This window comes from Amia ocellicauda, chromosome 12 (assembly GCF_036373705.1).
Source record: "Amia ocellicauda isolate fAmiCal2 chromosome 12, fAmiCal2.hap1, whole genome shotgun sequence".
In the NCBI taxonomy this organism is placed as follows: Eukaryota; Metazoa; Chordata; class Actinopteri; order Amiiformes; family Amiidae; genus Amia; species Amia ocellicauda.
In genome coordinates this window covers 30,678,496-30,700,456 of record NC_089861.1, presented here as the reverse complement: position 1 = coordinate 30,700,456, position 21,961 = coordinate 30,678,496, and the positions used below count along the sequence as shown (strand labels likewise).

General features: G+C 41.8%; 1 protein-coding gene across 3 annotated transcripts in view; it reads right to left on the bottom strand.

The window, feature by feature from the left end:
• Positions 1–21,961, bottom strand: part of igflr1 (IGF-like family receptor 1) — a 35,196-nt gene that overhangs the window by 8,115 nt on the left and 5,120 nt on the right. For all 3 annotated transcript variants that reach the window (XM_066719286.1, XM_066719288.1, XM_066719287.1), the window contains exon 2: positions 253–443. In XM_066719286.1, coding sequence (XP_066575383.1) covers positions 253–443 — 191 coding nt within the window. The remainder of the gene's footprint in view (positions 1–252; positions 444–21,961) is intronic.

Below are 21,961 nucleotides of genomic sequence, written 5' to 3'. Positions count from 1 at the left end.
TTTGTATGAATTTACGTATTCATTCCCACCAGCACTGGGGCTCACCCTGATGCCACTGCTCTGCCTGGCAGTCTCCTCTTGGGCTGGGAGCTGTAGTTCCTTAGTTGTGGAACACCCACAGAAGCGGATTACTGAGCCAGGAGGCAGAGTGTCTCCTGCTCCCCCCATTCACCTCTTCCTCCAATATCCCACCCATACTTCCCTCCTCCCATTATCTCTCTCTCTTCCCTCACCACACCACCACCACCTCACCTCTTCCTGGCACTGGGTGTCTTTTTCACGAGTGCATTTGTGCCTTAGTGTGTGCCCAGGAGGGCAGTGGGTGCAGGTCTGGCAGTGGGGCAGGGTCCCATTGTTGAAGGTGCCAGTTGTGCAGGGTCTCCAGGGCTGGTCAAACCTTCCCCCATCGTCCAGGTGACCACAGTGTGAAGTAAACTCGTACCCTGGGGAGGAGGGGAGACACATGGACACAGGGGATGCATCTGTCCTTATGATTTTGTTGTTGTTGTTTTACAGTTTCTCGATGTGAATGAAACAGAAAATGCAAATGCCCAGCACATTTTAGCATAACAATAATCAACTCTCTACACATTACACAAACATCAGTTGGGAATTAGATAATCTGTTCATAGCAGAGAGCACTGACTACCACAATTGTAGATCTCTACTGCACATGTGCAGATCCTCATTGCTCAATTGTTCAATCAGCAACCGGTGAATCATCACATATGAAAGCAGTCACCAGTGAGTTGGTGCTGATGAGAAATGGAGCAAGTCAGAAGGCAAAGATGAAAGAGAGATAGAGGGGAACCACAACCAGGAGCCCATAGAGGCAGACTGGTGCATGTGTACTGTTGTACAGCAACTCAAAGGGGAAGATGCACGATGCAGTACCCCTATTGTTGACCATATGATAATCAATAATTCTGACCATATTATAACTCAATAATTCTGAGGGAACAGAATGACAGGTCTTGAAACATCACCAATTAAGGATGAAACAGCTGTACAGGTAACTTTTGAAAGGATCAGTGACAGAGTGAAGGATATTAGGTTCCAGTCTGGACAGGTAAGGGCTCATCATTGCATTTCCTTACAATATCTCATGGCAGACAGTTGGAATGGCTACCCATGTTCATTTTATGATCCTTTCAGAGAATAAGGGAACTTGAGACAAATGGGTTGCCACATCTTCATATATGTGGATGAAGCGGGATTCAATCTGTACAGAGTCAGGAGACGTGCGAGTAGCCTCATCACTCACAGAGCCACAGTGAAGGTACACAATGAAATTTCCATTAAATCCAATTTCATGCACTCGGGTTGTGTTCAAACAGTCAGTGTTCAGGCCAGAGAGGTGGTAATATTACCATGTGTGCAGCATCTCAAGAGAAGGTGTTCTTTCCCACATCCCCACCATGGAAGAATACAATAGAGCACAGCTAAACGCACTGCTCGATGTCTTGTACAATAGAATACAACTGTAGTCCCTGAAGACAGAGAGCTGGGGCCTGATCTGCCAAACTGTGGTCATATGGGACAGTGTAGCACTCCACCACTCTGGTCTAGTAAAAGAGTGGTTTGAAGCTGCAGAAGTACAGTGTCTACTGAAGCAGACAACCCAAGGCCAGCTCTAACTGGGGTTTGATTTTTTTTATTTAAGATGTTTTTATTTTTGGCAGAGAGATATTTTACACTGCTAGGGTAGTTTCTCTCTCCATGCTGCACAAATACATCATTTGCTTGATTAACCTGAGTGAAGAAGACTGAGTTTTCTTCCACAAAGCGCACCCACATATGACTTTGCAATTCCTCCCTCAACACTCCATGGAGGAGCTCCTTTCTGCATGGTGATGGAAAGTGTATGAGAGGGATGGCAAACCTTTTTTGGCTTGAGTGCCCAAAGTCTGGTTTGTTTATTTTGCTAAGTGCCTACGGGTGCCAATGATAAAATAGGGATGTAACAGTTTATACAGGGGCTAAACAGCACATATTTATATTTATTTTTTGTTGTAATGTTTGTTGTCCATAATACAAAATAATCAAAAACACTATGGACACACAGTAAATTCGCCAGTGTTGAATTAACTTCAACAGCGTTAATTTTAACACTGAAAGAGTGTTTATATATAATCCACACTCAACAGAGTAAAATTAACACTTTCATCAGAGTTGGCATTTTTACACTGCTTCAGATTTAAGAGTTCTGCTCTTAGGGAGTTAAAAAATAATCTCTTATGAGTGTTTTTTATGTTGTTATTTAACGCTGCACTACTCAGCATTACTACACTGGCACTGGCACTATGGATCACGGCATAGGTTCGCCATCGCTGGTGTGTAACAACCGTCCTGATAACCATGTTGCTTCTCAATGCCATGAATGTGGGCTGTGTGGCAATCTGCGCAAAAGATTGGCAAGGATGGTCCAACATGCCAAGAGGTTTTCCCCTCACTGTATTGTGATGGAAAATATTCAGTGTGATGAGAATATGTGGCCTCACAGACAGCAGATTAGTAAATTAACAATGAATTTACTATTTCATGTATGGTTGTTTTTCTTTTTGTAAGTACCAGCTTGGTCCTGAGTATCTTAAGTGAACTTTATTTAAGTTCACTGTAAAGTATTTCCAGCATCATGCGTTATATCTGGAGCACAACTGCAACTCAATACAGTCAGATTTTGTGACTGTAACTGAATACAGTCAGTTCAGTCAGTAAACATGCATAATGCTCAGACTGGGGTGAGATGTCTCCTGACCATTTATTTTAGCAACAAGCACACGCAGTCAAAGTGAGCTCAGGGCTGACCATGTCATAATAATGCTCATAGTTAGTGTTTATTGTGCCATTGTGAAGTGGCTGATATAAATAACTTTTCATTAGATGAAAAATGTTACTGTTTTGATGGGCTTATTTGATTTTGATATCCACCCCCCAACACACACACACACACACGCACACGCATGCAAAGCATTACCAGGGAAGAAACTGTGGAAGGAAAGATAGAAATTCTCTCTCATACCTGTTTTTCTCTCTTGTATACTTAAGAAAGATAAGGTCAAGCTAGAAGGTCAGGAGGCCATAAGGTAGTTTGATTTCTGTTTGTTATTTACGATGAGAATCTTGGAGACAATGTCAAACAGTATGATTGAAGTGCCTGCTCCCTAATCCATGTGTTGATCTATTAACTCTGTCCTATAATTATATATTTTCTGCTTAGCTAACTCTCTAAGATAATATAGTAATGACTTTCTGATTGTAACCAGATTTTGTGTATAAAAGCTGTGACTGTTAAAATGAAGGCAGAGCGACTTTGGGATCTTCTTGATTCACTGTTCCTCTTCACGCTGCGTGTATTAAAGGCATTGCAACTAACGTTCCAACCTGATTGATGATGATTGTTCTTCTTCGACAAAACCCAGCATCTGGTGATGTCTGTGGGTTCCAGACTTCAGGCAGTCATTGACTGCACAGGATTTGCAACCAAATATTGGAACTCACAACTTAATTCATGATTATGTTAGTTTGTCCAAATACTTTTGAGGCCCTAAAATTGGGGGGACCACATATAAAAATGGGTGTAATTCCTACACCATTCACCCAATTTGGATGTAACTACCTTCAAATTAAAGATGAAAGTCTACACATAAAGATCATCTTGATTGTTTCCTATCAAATCCATTGTGGTGTTTTGAGTTTCTTTCCTAAATTGAGCAGAAATGTGAAATGAGATGTAAGTGACTATGTAAATACAAATATTTGCCACAGATGAATGAGACACTACTTTCTTCAATCTGTTTTTCAGTTGTAGCGGTTTTGCTATCTTGCTTGCCAGCTAATGTCAGATAGCCAGGTAACGGGGCGGGGTGTATACAGTAGTTGACATTACTTTAGCTAAAGCCATGAGGATTCGGATTTTACGTTTAACTTCTAATTTTCCCCCGACAAAACCTGTGCACTGGGCAGCTGTGTATTTGTTACTTATTTATTATACAGGTTGCCCCTTTGATTTACGTGTAGGCCTACATTTCAACTATGGAGCAAATTAAATCAAGCCTCTACTTTGCTGATCATCTGTGCCTCCCTCTAGACATGGTGTGTACCCCTCTGTTTAGTAGTACCTACGAACTGCTAACACTGTTTTGGTGCGTGTGGGTGTGTCCAAACCACAGAAGCCTGACCCATAGGGCATAGGGGCGGCTGCCCCCCAAACCTTAAATTTAGGGTAGGCAAATCATATATTGTGTGCCCCGCCCCCAACCATTTATTTCACTATTATGCATAAAAGGTTTTAAAATGTACATATGTAAAATGTAGTCAGGCCAGGCAGGGCCGAACTGGGACCAAAAAACGGCAGGTATACTGAAATATTTGGCACCCCATGTCGTTTCAATGGGGATGCCAAATATTTTCGTGTGGCTGTGAATGCGTATTTATTGTGGATTGAAGGACTACAGAATTGCGGGTAGGTTACAGTTCTAAGGCAGACATTTTTTATTGATGAATTGTGGGGTCACAACAGGAGACTTTCTTTCACTTACAAACATCTTGTTCAGATTATATATGGGTGCTGAGATTATAGTCGCCGTAATGAGTGATCGCTTACATCTGCCTTACATCCATTTCTCACGCACCCCGGGGTCCGCCCGCACAGCGCACTGCGGGACGTCCAGCTCAGACACTGCGAGCAGGCAGCGGCAGGAGAGCGGGGTCGGGGTCCGAGTCCCTGCCCCGCCGCGGCACGGAAACCTCAGTAACTTACAATGTGTTTTTGTATTGTGTCTCAGAGGGACTGTAATTTATATAGTGAGGTTTAAATAACACTTCATCGTTTAATCAAACACAGAAACTGATACTTTATAATGTCACTTCACTTTCATGCTATCCATAGGCCTGCTGTGGTACTAGACGTCTCCCCTCCATACGGCACTGCAGACGTGCTGGGTCTCACTGTCCTCTGAGGAGCAGAGCCCAGCAATGCCATCACTGCCAGTAACGACAAGATATCACTGCACTTGAGTCTGTATGTGCTTTATTGACAATGTATGTGGGGCTGTTATACTTGCCAACATTGAATGCATTAAATACTTAGTGTTGTTTTTTTTTTTTTATTCATTCATGTTATTTACATATTTAAAATATCCAGATTTAGACGTTTAACAGATGTTAAGTTAATTTAAAAAGTGAATTATTACACAGATGTTTAATGCATAATATGCTGTATATAACTATAACAGAAAAAAAACAGTATTATCAATTATTTGACATGATATAACTAAGTTTCAGAAAAGCATCTTTACAGTAAATAAGTAAAATTAATTCTAATGATTGCATTTCTTGTCTTACATACATTGTGATTGTAATTTTTTGGTGAACTGAATAAATTACTTAAGACAAAGGCATCATGTTTGCAATAGTAATAATTTATATTAAGGTTTCTGTGTTTCCTATGTCCTTTGATAAATGTTTTGTTTAGCTCTAATAGGCCAACGTGTTGAGTAAAACTAACATAGTACAGTGTTCACGAAAGAGCACGTTGTGTGCTAATATTCCTACACACAACCTGTGTTAACTTTAACACAAAATGTGTTGTCCTTAATCATACTCAGTAATCATGTGTTGTTTTTAACACATTTGTTCTAAGAGTAACTGTTGAAGTTAAAATATTACTTATAGGCACGCAAAAGTAGGCTATTAGTTTTTAACTTAAGATTGATAATATAGACTGTAGGAATATATCGTATATTTTTTAATGTATATTTTGCAAATAGTAGTTGCAGGATTTTGCTGACAAACATTATTCTTCAGTTGAATTATGGTTCTTTTTTAAATACGTCAATTTTCAGTCTACTTGTTCTATTGTCAAGCAAATGTAAAACTTGACAAAATTATGTAGTTACAGTAGCAAAAAATTATGTAGTTGCAGGTGGGAGCTTTTGAGATATTGTGGGTGAATGTGTGAACTGACAGGTGGTTATTTTAATGGTTAAAAACATGAATCTTTAGTAAGTTTCAGTTTAATTTAAAAACAAATAGTGATAAGTAAAACTGAATTAAAAACATTCACCGAACTACGGATGCGGCGGAAGGGTGAGCGCAGGATTTATATACAGTGAGCAGCCATAGCGCTTCTCCACCGACAAGCGGCCGGTGCCGAATCCGCGGCCGCTCCGCGCTTTTCCCCGCAGAAGACGCGTCTCCCGGCCGCACGGAGCCGCTTTTTCTGGCACCAAGGAAGCAGTGACGTCAGGGCCGGGGGGCGGGTGAAGTCGTCTCCACAGCAAGTGATTTGCCGGAGCGCAGCCGCCATGTTTAAAATGCCGGCAGAGACGCGAGCAGTCGGGAGAGTTTTGATTAGAAATGAGCGAAATCAGCAGCGAACAGCGCTCTGTCAGAGACACCACAGTGACAATATGTCTCACCAGGTCAGTAAATAGTTAGGACGACTGAGCGCAGTTTTCAACACATAAGCGCATTGCTGCGTGTCTGGCAACAGCGACAATGCAACAGTGATTTGGGACCATCATCCCAGACTTCATCAATAAGCACAATTTCCCATCAAACCATTAACATCACCTGAGATCATCCGACAGTTTATTGATCTGCCCAGGACTGCGCCGCGAAACCCCCAAAACAGCCGCATCCATAATCAGTAGGCCAGCCTATAGTCATTGTTTTTTACCCACTCATACAAAGTATATTCATAATGAACTGTGTGCGCGGTGACCAATGCATGTTAACTCTAAAAGTGTCTGAAATAGAGAATCGGTGTAAATCGCTTAATGCATCAATAAAAATCAATACAAATAAAAGGCTGAGTTATCTGAGCATATTCGTATAGTTGTATTTTCGTTTCTGCTTGTCTACATGTGATTTCGTGTTTTTACAGTGTATCTGCTGTGTGTGATGCTGAATGAGTTTGATTGTGATGTATAATAGGGTTTAAAGACAGTCGCCTCGGTGCTGATTATTACTGCTGTGTGACGCTGAATGAGTTTGATTGTGATGTATAATAGGGTTTAAAGACACAGTCGCCTCGGTGCTGATTATTACTGCTGTGTGACGCTGAATGAGTTTGATTGTGATGTATAATAGGGTTTAAAGACACAGTCGCCTCGGTGCTGATTATTACTGCTGTGTGACGCTGAATGAGTTTGATTGTGATGTATAATAGGGTTTAAAGACACAGTCGCCTCGGTGCTGATTATTACTGCTGTGTGACGCTGAATGAGTTTGATTGTGATGTATAATAGGGTTTAAAGACACAGTCGCCTCGGTGCTGATTATTACTGCCGTGTTTCTCTTCTACTCCGCGCTTGGGAACGCCCACACCAGTGACGTCAGGGTTCGAGTCCGAAGCCAGTGGAAAAGCGGGCCGGTTCCCAAAAACATCAGCCGGATCCCAGGCCAAGCAGCGGCTCCGGCTCCAGCACCCTCACCATGTCGGTGGAAGAGCGCTAACAGCGGAACAGCAGCCCAGGGTGTGAAGTATAAACTCACAGATAATAGTTTCCCCTTTTTAGACACTGGCCCACAATCACACCAGCATATTGGATTTATATTCAATAACACACAGTCCTGCTCATCAGTGGTCACTCATATTGGATTTATAATAAATAACACACAGTCCTGGCCATCAGTGGTCACTCATATTGGATTTATAATAAATAACACACAGTGCTGCTCATCAGTGGTCACTCACTGTGATAGTGGCCGGGTCATGCCTGTAACCAGATGCATTGTGGGATACTCATGTATAAAACACTCATTAAAGAAACAAAGTCAGACATGTATTTCTTTGTGGAATCAGGTCTTTAAGGCTCAAGAGAAAAAAGCAGCAAACGTTCATCAACTTCATCAGTGCTTAGCAAGCGCAGCTCACAAAGCTCAGTTTTTCTGTTATGAAATTAAAAACATGTTGAAACTTCATAGATGCATATCTTACGAGCCATTCTAAATTAAATTGTCTGAATCTCACGATCTCTCCTAGTTTCAGTGCAGTGTGCGGACAGGATCTCTTCTCTTAATAACAGATCACATATATATTGCACTCGCTGTCACTACACTGCACTGCCGCCATTTAAGGGATCACGCCCCGCCCACTGCTGTGAGAGGCTGACCGGCGCCAGAGGGGCGGGACTGTATTTACACTTTAGCTATATATTTATTTAGCAAACTCTACATTTAACATTTATATTTTATATTTATATTTAACATTTATATTTAACGTTTACATTTAACATTTATATTTATATTTGGCATTTTTATTTAGATTAAATATTAATTTCAAAGTTAAATGTTTACTTTGCAAAGCCCATATTTAGGATTTAGCTAATTATTTAATCAAAAATGGAGATTTAGCATTTATTTAAAAAAATGAAATATTTATAAATATGGGAAAAAAACCACAAGATTTAAGTTAAATGTGTGAAAAGAGACACTCGAAAAAAAGTGTGAGCTGTTAACATTTGGCGCTCCATATACCTCTACTTGTGGGTATAGGCTTATACTGTAGTTCTGATATTTCAGTAAACGGCAGTGATCAAATCATAATTGTGAATTGTTTCAGTTATTGTATTTGTTGCAGGTCTGTGTGGGTGTCAAGTCAGTCAGTCATTCATTCAATCAGTCAGTCGTCATTATACTGCCAGTCAACAACCAAGGGAATCTAGTTGGGGGAATAAAAACACTGACTTTCTATGCTGGTGGTAGATGAGGGTGGCATTATAATGGTGGGCGGTATAGCGAGCGAGCACTGTATATCCAAACAAGTCATGGAAAATGTCCTTGAGAAGCCCTGGAAAATGATTTCCTAATATCCTCCTTATCTGTCATTGTTAATTTCACAGAAGGGTGTTTGGCTTTTAGGTGGGTTAACATCCCAGCTGTAGATTTGTGGTATATTAATTGCACTGCACATATTATATACTTTAATTTACTTTGTCAAAGTATTTCCACGCAGAAATTCTCAGAGAAGAAGCCATTGGTCGCGTTTTTGTAGCACCGCAGTTTTCAACAGATCTGCAGAATTCCCATTGGCGGAGTCACGCAGATCTGTCATTGTCAGCCAATCACAGACAAGAAATAAAAAATCCCACCCTCCCGTCAGTCTTCATTACAGCTACATAGAGAGCCTTTAAAATAAAATCAATATTATTATTATTATTTTAACTATCGAACGTTAGATTCACTTGTCAATAGTGGCCATCTGTAACGAATAGTTGAATTTTCTACTATTCGGTCTCATCCTTAATATATATATATATATATATATATATATATATATATATATTGTCACAGTTCCCTAGCCCTGACCCTCTTCCTCCACTGCTCCTGCCTCACCCTTGTGCACTTCTACTCCTGTCCTTTGTTCTTATTGGTCCTGCTCCTGTCCTCCTAGTTCCTGCTCTCCTTTATAAACCCCTCACTGCCCTCACTCTGGGCAAAGTGTTGTCAGCTCTACCTGCTTCACCTAGCCTTGTTCTCCTTAGCGCCTTGTGTGTCTCTCTCGCTTTGTGTTCTGTATCTGTTTCTCTTGACCTCCTGGATTTTGACCTTTTGTCTGTGACCTCGACCTCGCCTTTGGATTCTCCTTGGTTTCTGTCTGCTCATTGCAGTAGCTCTGCACTTGGGTCCTTTCTCCATCAGCTTAACGGTCCTCTCACGAGGTAACCGTGACAGAACACTTTGCCACTAAATGGACCCAGCGATGCTGACCGCCTTCGCTACCCGGGGGGCCATGATCGGGGAGAATACGCGGCTGCTCCAGGGGCTTATTGCCAAATTGAACCAGGTGCTGGAGCGCCTTCCCGTGCAGCAGCCTCTCCCGGTCGCCCAACCAGAGTTCCAGGCCCTGGTACTGACCCCTGCCACCCATCCAGAGGTCCAGATTCCGGTCCCGAACCCGGCGGCCACCGCCGCCGAGCCAGAGGTCCCGATCCCATTCCAGATCCCGGCCGCCGCTGAACCAGTGGTCCCGGTCCAGATCCCGGCCGCCGCCCAGCCCGAGTGCCCAGCGGTCTCCGCCTTCGCCGCCGCCACTGCTGCCCAGCCCGTGCTTCCTCGGCTCTGCATCCTGATGCTTTCACAGCACCGCCTCCCGAGGCTATTACTTCTCCGCCTCCTGTGGTTCCCTCGGTGCCGCCTTCCGCGGCTCTGCCTCCTGAGGATACATCTACAGATGCTTCTATGGTTCCGCCTCCTGAAACTGTGCCGTCTTCAGTGATACCGGCTCCTGTGGTCAAAGCTTCTAAGGCTCCGCCTCCCGAGGCTCTTGTAGCTCCGCCTTCCACGGCTCTGCCTCCTGAGGCTACACCTCCAGACACTTCCATGACTCCGCCCCCTGAGACTGTGTCGCCTCCTATGATGCCTTCTCCTGTGGCTGAAGCTTCTAAGGCTCTACCTACCGAGTCTCCCATAGCTCTGTCTTCTCTGGCTTCTATGGCTTCGCCCATCAAGACCTCCTTTGCTGTCCTTGGTTCCTGCAATTCTGCCTCCTGAGGTCCCTTCGGTTCCACCTTCCCAGGCTCTGCCCCCAGAGACATTTACAACCCCATCTTCTATGGCTCCACCTACTGAGGCTTTCATACCTCCCGAGGTATCAACCGTATCGCCTCATGAGACTGCGCCTCCCTCGGCTCTGCCTTATGAGGCATCTACTGCTCTGCCTCCCTTGGCGCCGCCTCTTGTGGTTCCGCCTTCCTTGTTGCCATCCCCTGAGACTGCAACTCCTTCGGCTCTGCCTCCAGTGGCGCCACCTTCCTTGGCGTCGCTGCCTCCCGAGACTTATGAGGCTTCAACAGCTCAGCCTCCTGAGACCTCCGCGGCGCTTCCTTCCACAGTTTCCCTATCTCCATCTCCCAAGCCTTCCAAGACTCCACCTCCGACGGCTCCGCTTCCTACAGCTTCCGTGGCTTCGCCTTCCCAGCTCCCGGCTTCTGTGGCCTCATCGGTTCCGTCCACCAAACCTCCAGCACCTCCTCTGCCTGACCTGGACCCTACCTCTTTCTGGAGATCGTCTTCATTTGACTCCCATCATTGTTGTGTGTGGTAAGTTTTTTTTTTTTTTTCCTTTATTGGTCTTTGTGTATTTGGACACTGATTCTTGCTGCACAATGTTTTATTTCTTACTGTAATATGTTTTTATAATTTTTTAATTCTTTTTTTCTTTTTAGATCGATCCTGCTTTTCTGCGAAACGTTTCATGCTGTGTGGGTATTGAAACATTACTGTATATTTGACAACATCCCCTCCGCCCTGTGCTTGATGTTTGGGAGCTATTATTGCTTCAACATCCATTACCCATCAGAGCTGGCATCAACCCTGGAGTTTCTGCAGAGGTGTGTCTTCTTGGATAGGCTTTATGCAACATTTTCACTTTATTCAACTGAAATAAATTTAAGGTAGCTGATGCAGTGACTTGAGGGTTAGGAGACTTGTCATTTTACCTTTTTACTATTATAAGTGGTTAATAGCCACTTTAATAATATTTACACTTTTTTTTAATTTAACACTTCAAATATTTAATTATTAATAGCTTGAATAAAAAGTAAAAAGTAAAAGTTTGAAGTTATTGTTTCTGTTAATCTATTTTATTAATACAGTTGCCTCTTTTTCTTCTTTCCCAAGGTGTTTTTTCTCCATCAACCCAGAGAAGGGCACTAAAGTGGAGAAGACAAACGCATCCCGTCTTCACGTGAACCCAAGAGTCCTGACCTTGATCCAGGAACTTTCAGATCATGAGTGGTGTGATGTCTGAATATGAACTGAAGTCAGTAAGATTTCTGACACAAACACACACCAACATACAAATACAGTCACCAGCACACAAAGGTACTGGAAAAAAAACTACAACTGAAATATGGGCTGACTAACACACACAGACACATGCACACACACTTTCACAATGCTGTCACAAATTCTCTCTGCCAGAGTTGTGCGGAGATTAAGCACAGGGTAATTCATAGCAGTTTTGGTGAGGCCCACTATTTTACACCGGCTCCCATTTCAAAATCCAATTTATCGATTCCCCACAGTGGTTTTTATTTTAGTAATGATGTGCCACACTCCCAGCTTGAAGGTTTGTTTCAGCTCCTATGCTTAGTTCTTCAAGATTAAGAAGCAAGTACATTTTTCAAATGAAATTGTTACAGACGAGTTTGTATACAACTGTCACAGAGTTTTATTGTTCTTATATTTTCTGATTTGCATTCCTATACCTCAATTTGAAGAGCTTATTTGTAGATATTGGTACATTTGTCCTATTGCTTCTAATAAGGAAATGTAATAATCCTTAAAGGGTGTTAAACATTCTTACTTGTATTCATAAAATAAAAACCTCTTAATTGTTAATTGTTCATTTTAAGAGAAAAGTATTTTCCTCTTTCTTGCACACTCCTATTTTTCTTTTTTACACTCATCCATCTTTCCTTCAATTTCTTTCCATCAATCTTTCCTATTTCAGTTCCAATAAAATGATCATTAATCTATCATATGCTTTCTATTGTATTTTTTGTGAACAAAGTATTACGAATTCGTATTTTGAGAAATGACAGATGTTTTGTTCACTACTTTGAGGTTAATAAATATATTCTTCAAAAGGCAAGTTATTATTGGATTTTGAAGTCTTTCAGTACAGTATCTCTTAAGGCATATCTAGCTTTGCTTTACGGTATTTAGATTCCTAATCTGTGTACACTGGGTTATATTTTTCACATTTCTGGTAAAAGTCAAAGGTCTATAAGGTGGTGCAGTTAAAATGAAATTGTCTAACATATAAATGTTCAATCTGCCTGCAATAAGAAAGTTTACAAACGAGAGGGGGCCATTCGACCATAAGTGATCCAAGGATCCTATCCAGACTATTTTTAAATGTTCCCAAACTTTCAGCTTCAACCACATCACTGGGGAGTTTATTCCGGATTGTGACGACTTTCTGTGTAAAGAAGTGTCTCCTGTTTTCCGTTTTGAATGCCTTTAAGCCCAATTTCCATTTGTGTCCCCGGGTGCGTGTGTCCCTGCTGATCTGGAAAAGCTCCTCTGGTTTGATGTGGTCGATGCCTTTCATGATTTTGAAGACTTGGATCAAGTCCCCACGTAGTCTCCTCTGTTCCAGGGTGAAAAGGTTCAGTTCCTCAGTCTCTCAGTAGGACATTCCCTTCAGACCTGGAATAAGTCTGGTTGCTCTCCTCTGAACTGCCTCTAGAGCAGCAATATCCTTCTTGAAGTGTGGAGCCCAGAACTGTTCACAGTATCCAGATGAGGTCTAACTAGCACATTGTACAGTCTTAACATTACTTCCCTTGTTTTAAATTCGACACTTTTGACAATATACCCTAGCATTCTGTTTGCCTTTTTTATTGCTTCCCCACATTGCTTGGATGGAGAAAGTGAGGCGTCCACATAGACTCCTAGGTCTTTCTCATGCGTTACTTCATCTAGATCTGTACCTCCCATAGTGTAATTATAGTGGACATTTTTGTTACCTGCATGTATTACCTTGCACTTGTCCACATTGAATTTCATTTGCCAGGTGTCAGCCCACAACTGAATATTATCTAAGTCCCTCTGAATAGCCTGTGCTGCCAAGATTGTATCTGCTGAGCCACCTATTTTAGTATCATCTGCAAATTTGACAAGTTTGCTAACTATCCCAGAGTCCAGATCATTAATATAGATTAGAAAAAGCACAGGCCCTAGTACTGATCCCTGTGGAACTCCACTAACAAACTCACTCCAGTTAGAAGCGACTCCTCTAATCGACACCCTCTGTTTCCTAGACATCAACCAGTTCATAATCCATCTACTTACATTACCCTGAATGCCTACAGCTTCCAATTTGAGGATCAGACTTTGGTGTGGAACCTTATCAAAAGCTTTTTGGAAATCTAACTATATCATATCATATGCTTTCACATGATCTACAGCTGCAGTTGCATGTTCAAAATGTTTTAATAAATTAGTAAGACATGATCTGCCTTGTCTAAACCCATGTTGACTATCTCCAAGAATATGGTTTTCATTGAGATGCTCCTCTATTTTCTGTCTAATAATTTTTTCCTACATTTTAGAAGTAATGCAGGTGAGACTGATTGGCCTGTAATTTCCTGTATCAGTTTTGTCCCCTTTCTTGTGGATTGGTATGACATTTGCTGTCTTCCAGTCAGTTGCCACATCCCCTGTTCTAAGTGTCATTTGGAATAATCAAGTTAGTGGCCTATAAATAATTTCCCTCATTTCTTTAAGTACTGTTGGAAATATCCCATCTGGCCCAGGTGATTTGTTTGTTTTTAATTCTGCTAGTCCCTTTAGTATCTCCTCCTCATTTATCCTGATCTCTCTTAGGGTTTGACTGGACTGATTGTCAACCTGTGGCATGTCATCTGTTTTTTCTTTTGTAAAAACCTCTGTGAAATACTCATTCAGAATATTTGCCACATCTTGTTCGTTTTCCAAGATACCTCAATTTTTGCCCTTTATCTGTTTCACCTCCTCCTTTACTGACCGCTTGCTGTTGTAATATTGAAAAAAGCTCTTTGCATTGGTTTTAGCTCCAAGAGCTATGTTTCTTTCCATTTCCCTCTTTGCTTTCCTGATCCCTTTCTTAAGATCTCTTTGCAGCTCAACATATTCTATGTATTTTGTGTCGTCACCATCCCTTTTGTATGCGCTATACAACATTTTCTTCCTCTTTATATTTTTTTGCATACCTCTATTAAACCATTTTGGCCAGTGTTTTTTGTTCCTCAATTTGCTAAGTTTTGGTACAAATTGCTCCTGAGCCTCAAGTAGTATATTCTTAAAATATACCCATCCATTTTCAACTAACTCTGTATCCAGTGTGCTCCAGTCTACCTCTTCTAAGTGCCGTCTCATACATTCAAGGTTTGCTTTTCTAAAATTGTAGACCATTGTTTTAGACTTGGACCTTGGTTTTTGAAAGAATGCCTCAAAGCTAACCATATTGTGATCACAATTTGCCATTGGTTCTCTAACTTTTCTCCCCCTGACTCTATTTTGGTCATTTGAAAAGATCAAGTCAATACATGCGCTCTCTCTGGTTGGTTCCCTGACAAATTGAGTTAGAAAGCAGTCATTTACCATCTCAAACATTTCCATTTCTGCTTCTGTAGTCCCCACTGGGCTTTCCCATTCTAAGTTTGGGAAATTGAAATCCCCCATTATAACAGCCACATCCTTGCTACATGCAGTCCTGATTACACTGTACAATGCAGCATCTTTCTGAATATCTGAGTTTGGTGGCCTGTAACACACTCCTACCACTAATCCTCCAGATCTCTTGTTCAAAAATTTCACCCACAAAGATTCTGTTCCGTTACTGGGATCTATTACAAGTTCTTCTGCCTCAATGTCATTTTTCACATATAATGCTACCCCACCCCCTCCTCGATTTTGCCTGTCTCTCCTAAACTGTGTGTATCCTTCTAACTTGTATTCATCCCCATCATTTTCTGTAAGCCATGTTTCTGTCACTCCTACAACATCATAGTCACACGCCAGCACTGTGGCTTCCAAGTCTAACATCTTGTTCCTTATACTCCTGGCATTGAGGTACAGCCATTTCAGGACTTTCCTACTAGCAGTTTCCCTTGGTTTTCTTTCCTTAGTGGAACATCTCCCATTGTCAGAGCTCCCTGCCCCCCTGGTTCCTAGTTTAAATGATTCTCAATTTCACTGCACATACGCTCTCCAAATGCATTAGCCCCCCTTCTGTTTAGATGTAGACCGTCCGGTTTGTACAGGTCCCATCTATCCCAGAAGAAAGACCAATGCTCCATAAACGTGTTAAACTTTCTAATCTCTGCCTGTCTCCCTGGCCTGGCACGTGGTACCGGAAGTATTTCAGAGAAAACTACCGTGGAGGTTCTGCTCTTTAGTTTTGTTCCTAACTCTTTAAATTTGTCTTGCAGAACCTCTGTCCTACCTTTTCCTATGTCATTGGTTCCAATGTGGACCATGACCAGTGGATTCCCCCCGGCTTTGGCCAGTAGCCCGTCTACTAGTTTAGGGAGATCTTCAACCTGAGCACCAGGCAGGCAAGATACCATGCGGGTCTCCTTGTCACTAGACCACACTGTGTGATCTACACCTCTAAGAATTGAGTCTCCTACTATAACTACCTCCTTCTTCTGGGGGGGAGTGGGCACCATGGTGCTCTGGTGCTCAACTGCCCCCCCATCACCCTCTGAGCTGTCACTGTCTAACTCGGTGTCCAGCAGTTGGAACCTGTTGGGGAATTCAAGCTCTTGGGATGTCTCTAGGGGTTGTGCACGCCCTTTTCTGCAGTTATGACCTACTGTAACCCAGCAGTTCTCTACGCTGTCCTGCTCTACGGTCTCAACTCTCCTAGGTATTGGCGTGCACACCATCTCTCTCATGGGCTGTTTGACCAATTCTTCTATATCCCTAATACAGCGCAGATCGACAAGCTGAGCCTCAAGATCACGAACCTTGATCTCTAGGATTTCAACCTGCCGACAACGTTCACAAATTAAGCCTTCTTGGATGAGTTAATCCAGGAAGGCAATCATTCTGCAAACCTGACACTGTAGTGGCCACATGCTTCTAAATGTTACTTTTTTTTGTTTGTTTCTTTATACTTCTCTTGGTTTCTGCTGCTAGTCAACTGCCTAACTTTTGTCAGCGAGAAACAGCACAGCTCTTTCTCAACAGCTGCTTTAAGTAGCTTTTGTCTACCTACCCCGAATTCACACCTAACTGGCCCCACCTGGCTCCTCCTGCAACAGAATTCCTGCTAGTCCTAGACAGAAACTCCCTTCTACAACCAGTTTACTTTCACCAACTCAGCAGCTGAACTGAATTGACTTCAATTTAGGCAAACTAAAGACAATGCTAACGTCAATTTAAGGCAAACTTAAAACAAAATGAGCAATGCTAAGACTATTCTGAAACTAGTCAAAGAACAAGATAGCTACCTCTCATCTGTACTCTCCTGTCTCTCTCTGTGGCAACTTGTAAATACTTGTTTTTGTATAGAAACAGTTTCTATTTTCACTGAGCAAAAATACTTTTAGAGAACTAGTTTAATAACAGCGTGGATCTGCTAATTCACTAGAAAAGGGATGTTGGATTTACTGGTTTAAAATGTCACTTTAAAAAAATGTATTTTTTATGGAATGATTCTGGCAACCACAGCTACCAGATTTATTCTGTAAAAACATCAGGATTGTTTTGTTTAAATATACTTGAAACGTCTGTATTTCTTACAGTAAATCACCGTAAATTGTCATGTTTTTATTTTTTTATTTTACACTGTAGCCCAGCGGGCACTCGACGTAAATTCGTGTCTGAAATCAAATCTAGTTGCTACTTGGATCAACAAGAATACAATTATTCAGCCTGCGCTTGGTAATTATTTATGGACGTCGAAATGTACGTTGTTTCCAGGTTGAATACACGTAGTGAAAAGTGTAGATAAACACAGTATCCCTTCAAACAAAGGAATCCTCCAAATTACTACAAGCTATTGCAGATTTAACTGCAGATGTTAAAGCACTCAGAGTAGAGGTGAGCCAGTTGAAGCAACAGCAAGAAAATCTCAAACATGGGCACAGCCAGTTCAAAGAGGGGAAAAAGGACCGTCAGCCTTCTCCAGAATGGATGAAACAAGACCGTGGCAGAGAAAAATATCGTGCATCAAGACAAGCATCCCCTGATGGGTATAATTCTTCCTCTAGATCACAAAGAGATGTTTCTTCGCCTTTATATGGAGAGCACAGTTACAGAAACATGTCTCCTGGACCAAGACCCGGACATCATTCCCTACATAGGCAAAAATATGAAAGGCGGTCTCCATCACCAAGCAACCGTTACTATTCAAGAACTAACAGTCCTAGCAATCGCTATCACTCATCTCACCCTGATCAGCACTGCAGTTCAAGATATTCTCGTAGTCCATCTGCATCCTACTCACACTCAGGGGACAGGTACACCAGGAGAACACCTGAGCAAAAATACTTTTAGAGAACTAGTTTAATAACAGCGTGGATCTGCTAATTCACTAGAAAAGGGATGTTGGATTTACTGGTTTAAAATGTCACTTTAAAAAAATGTATTTTTTATGGAATGATTCTGGCAACCACAGCTACCAGATTTATTCTGTAAAAACATCAGGATTGTTTTGTTTAAATATACTTGAAACGTCTGTATTTCTTACAGTAAATCACCGTAAATTGTCATGTTTTTATTTTTTTATTTTACACTGTAGCCCAGTGGGCACTCGACGTAAATTCGTGTCTGAAATCAAATCTAGTTGCTACTTGGATCAACAAGAATACAATTATTCAGCCTGCGCTTGGTAATTATTTATGGACGTCGAAATGTACGTTGTTTCCAGGTTGAATACACGTCGTGAAAAGTGTAGATAAACACAGTATCCCTTCAAACAATGTATTTTTTTCGCCCAATACACAAACTTTTGTCATGCGTGTATTTTCAGTTACAAGTTCAGAAAATGTGCAAATTTACCCTTAAATAAAGAGAAACAAAGTTAATTGAAGCATCTTTTAAATGTGTGTGTCTGTGTGCGTGTGACATTAGTTTATTATTGAAAAATATAAAAATCTATGAAAAGGTATCGTAAAAGAAATTAGAAACACCGTATACATTATTTTACTTTATAGCAGGGAGAAATTGCTATGTGTTATGTTGTTCCCCCAAGAACATATTATTTCAGTTGCATGTTGTGCCGGACAGGTTAGAGTGACGCACATCTTTGTATGGTGGATTGAGAGGAGTAGTGGTGCTACACTGTTGTACTCGGCATTGTACTTGTAACTGCAACTCGGCTTATAAGAGAAATAAACAAAAGTGCCAGGAACAATAAATTGTGTCAAGGAGTCCTGATATAAGCTGAACCCCAAACAACATGTCTACCTCCGAAGAGACTCATTTCACGGTTTACAGACTGGCGGCAGCGAGGGATATTGTTTGGTTTTGTTTTTTCTCTACCGAGGCCTGATGCAGTGAGCTGTGCTTGCGGGTGACTGAGACAAAACCACGTCGGTGGTGAGTGAACTGTACAGTTAAAAACGAAAATAAGATTTAAAAAAAAAACTTACGAAAGTAATAAATAGCTACGTCAAGTCAGTTAACCGCAAATAGCTAAGTATAATAAAATTAAAAAAAAAAAAACATGGAAAATCCGACCCAGAGATTATTGTAGACACAGCAAATGAAAATGAAGCCAAAAATGAACCGATTAATGCAGAAAGACCCACGAATACGACCAGAGTAATACATTATCGTGTTGAGCTGCCTCCTTGCTTTCACGGAGATGGGAAGGATAAAGAAAGTTTTTCTCTGTGGAACACGCATCTGGAATTGGCTGTAAAAGCCTGCACAAACACACAGCACCAGGATCTTGCAACAATTTTACCAACAAGTTTAAGTGGTGATGCACTGTCATACTGGGTTTCTTTACCCTCTGAAATACAAAAAGACTATGCTAAAACAGTAGAGAATTTAAAAGAAATCTTTGGAAGAAAAGAATACCTACTGCATTTTCAAACTTTTGTTAATGCAATACCCCGGCAGCCTAAAGAAGCATTAGAAGTTTATGCAGCCGAAGTAAGCAGACTTGTGCAAGAGGCGTTTCCCAATTACGGACAGCCAGCTATTGAAATTGAGCGTTTTAGACGTTTTGTTGCTGGTTTAGACCCAGTGCTGCAGGCAAAGTGTTATGAGCATGGTACAAGTAGATTGGAGGAAGCCCTAAAAATTGCTTGCAAGTGGGAGTGGGCTCAGGAAGCATTAAGAACTGCTTCTTCACATTTCTCCAGCACAATAAATGAGAAGGTTCTGGAACAACCATCTATATGTAAATCTGGAAATATCCTAACAGCTATGGTGTCAAGCAAGTCCATTACATCTACGTCAGAGGAATCCTCCAAATTACTACAAGCTATTGCAGATTTAACTGCAGATGTTAAAGCACTCAGAGTAGAGGTGAGCCAGTTGAAGCAACAGCAAGAAAATCTCAAACATGGGCACAGCCAGTTCAAAGAGGGGAAAAAGGACTGTCAGCCTTCTCCAGAATGGATTAAACAAGACCGTGGCAGAGAAAAATATCGTGCATCAAGACAAGCATCCCCTGATGGGTATAATTCTTCCTCTAGATCACAAAGAGATGTTTCTCTTGATACTCTTGGAACACTAACCATTAGTTTTAGACTTGGAGAGGAGGTTTTTCATCATGATGTTCAAGTGATAAGAAATTCCAGCCAAGCTGTCATACTCGGATGGTATTTTCTGCAGAAACACCATGCATTGATTGATGTACAAGGACAACTACAGTTGTGGAACTGGAAAGTCCCACTGTTGTTTTCTAAGCAAATCACACCCCTTTGTTGCAATGCTGTGACATTTGCGCCAATCTGCATTCCTGCAATGACTGAGATGAATATCATGGCAAAGTTGCAGCCATTTACAGAAAATCAAATCTCAATTCCAAATTACTTAGGAATGCTGGAACCTGAAGCATGCAACTACCCAGGTCTGTTTGTTGCCAGAACAATGTCTCCAGTGAAGAAAGGATTAACAACCGTTCATGTCATGAATCCTACCAATGACGACTGCCATGTCCCAAGTAACACACCACTGGGACATTTTTACTCTCTGATAAATCAGGGAGGTGAAGACTTCCAGGTTATTGAGGCTACTGTGCACAATATCAGCCAGACAGAAGGCACAAAGTTACCCAAAGTGGACTTCAGTCAGTCTAAATTTAGTGATCCACAAAAGGACCAGCTGGAGAACTTACTTTTCAAGTATTGTGATGTGTTTAGTTCACATGAACATGACTATGGCTGCACAGATTCTGTAAAGCACCACATTCGAACTGGAGATGCCCTACCGATCCGCCAACATGCTTACAGGACTTCTCCAGCTTTGAAGCAGGAAATAGAAAAACAAGTTCAGCAGTTGCTGGCCAATGACATCATTGAGGAGAGCTGCAGCCCTTGGGCTTCACCTGTTGTTTTAGTCAAGAAAAAGGACGGCAGCTACAGATTTTGCATTGACTTCAGAAAATTAAACACTGTCACCATACGGGACTCGCATCCCTTACCACGGATTTCTGAAGCTTTGGACAGCCTGACAGGGGCATGCTGGTTTAGTACCATGGACCTGTCAAGTGGTTATTGGCAGGTTCAGCTGGAATCAGAAGACCGGGAGAAGACCGCATTTACCACTGGCCGCGGCTTATACCATTTTAAGGTCATGCCAATGGCACTGACCAATGCACCACCTACCATCCAACATTTAATGGAGCTTGTGCTTCATGGTCTACACTGGAAGATCTGCCTCATCTATTTGGATGATGTTTTGGTTTTTAGCAAAACCTTTCCTGAACATCTGCAGAGTTTGGAAGATGTCTTTCTTCGATTTCGAAAGGCAGGACTAAAGCTGAAGGCCAGTAAATATCAACTTGCATGGGATGAAGTCTCTTTTCTGGGACATGTAATCACCAAGGGTGGTCTCAGACCAGATTCCAGGAAGCTGGACAAAGTGAAAGATTGGCCAACACCAAGAACACCTACTGAGGTGAGAGCTTTTGTGGGTCTCTGTTCCTATTACAGACGATTTGTTAAAAACTTTGCCCAAAAAGCTGCACCACTGCATTTGCTCACTCAGAAGGGAGTTGTTTTTCAATGGACGCCTGACTGTGAAGATGCCTTTTACTCTCTGAAGTGTGCTCTAACTGAACATCCAGTAGTGGCCTATCCAGATTTTTCTCTACCATTCTTACTCTACACCGATGCTTCTCAGAATGCAATTGGCTCTGTGCTCGCTCAGGTTCAAGACAGAAAAGAAAGAGTGATTGCATACGCGAGCCACACCTTCACTCCTTCTGGGCAATAATATGGTCTGTGCGGCACTTTAGGCACTTTCTGTATGGCACCCCATTTAAAATTGTCACAGA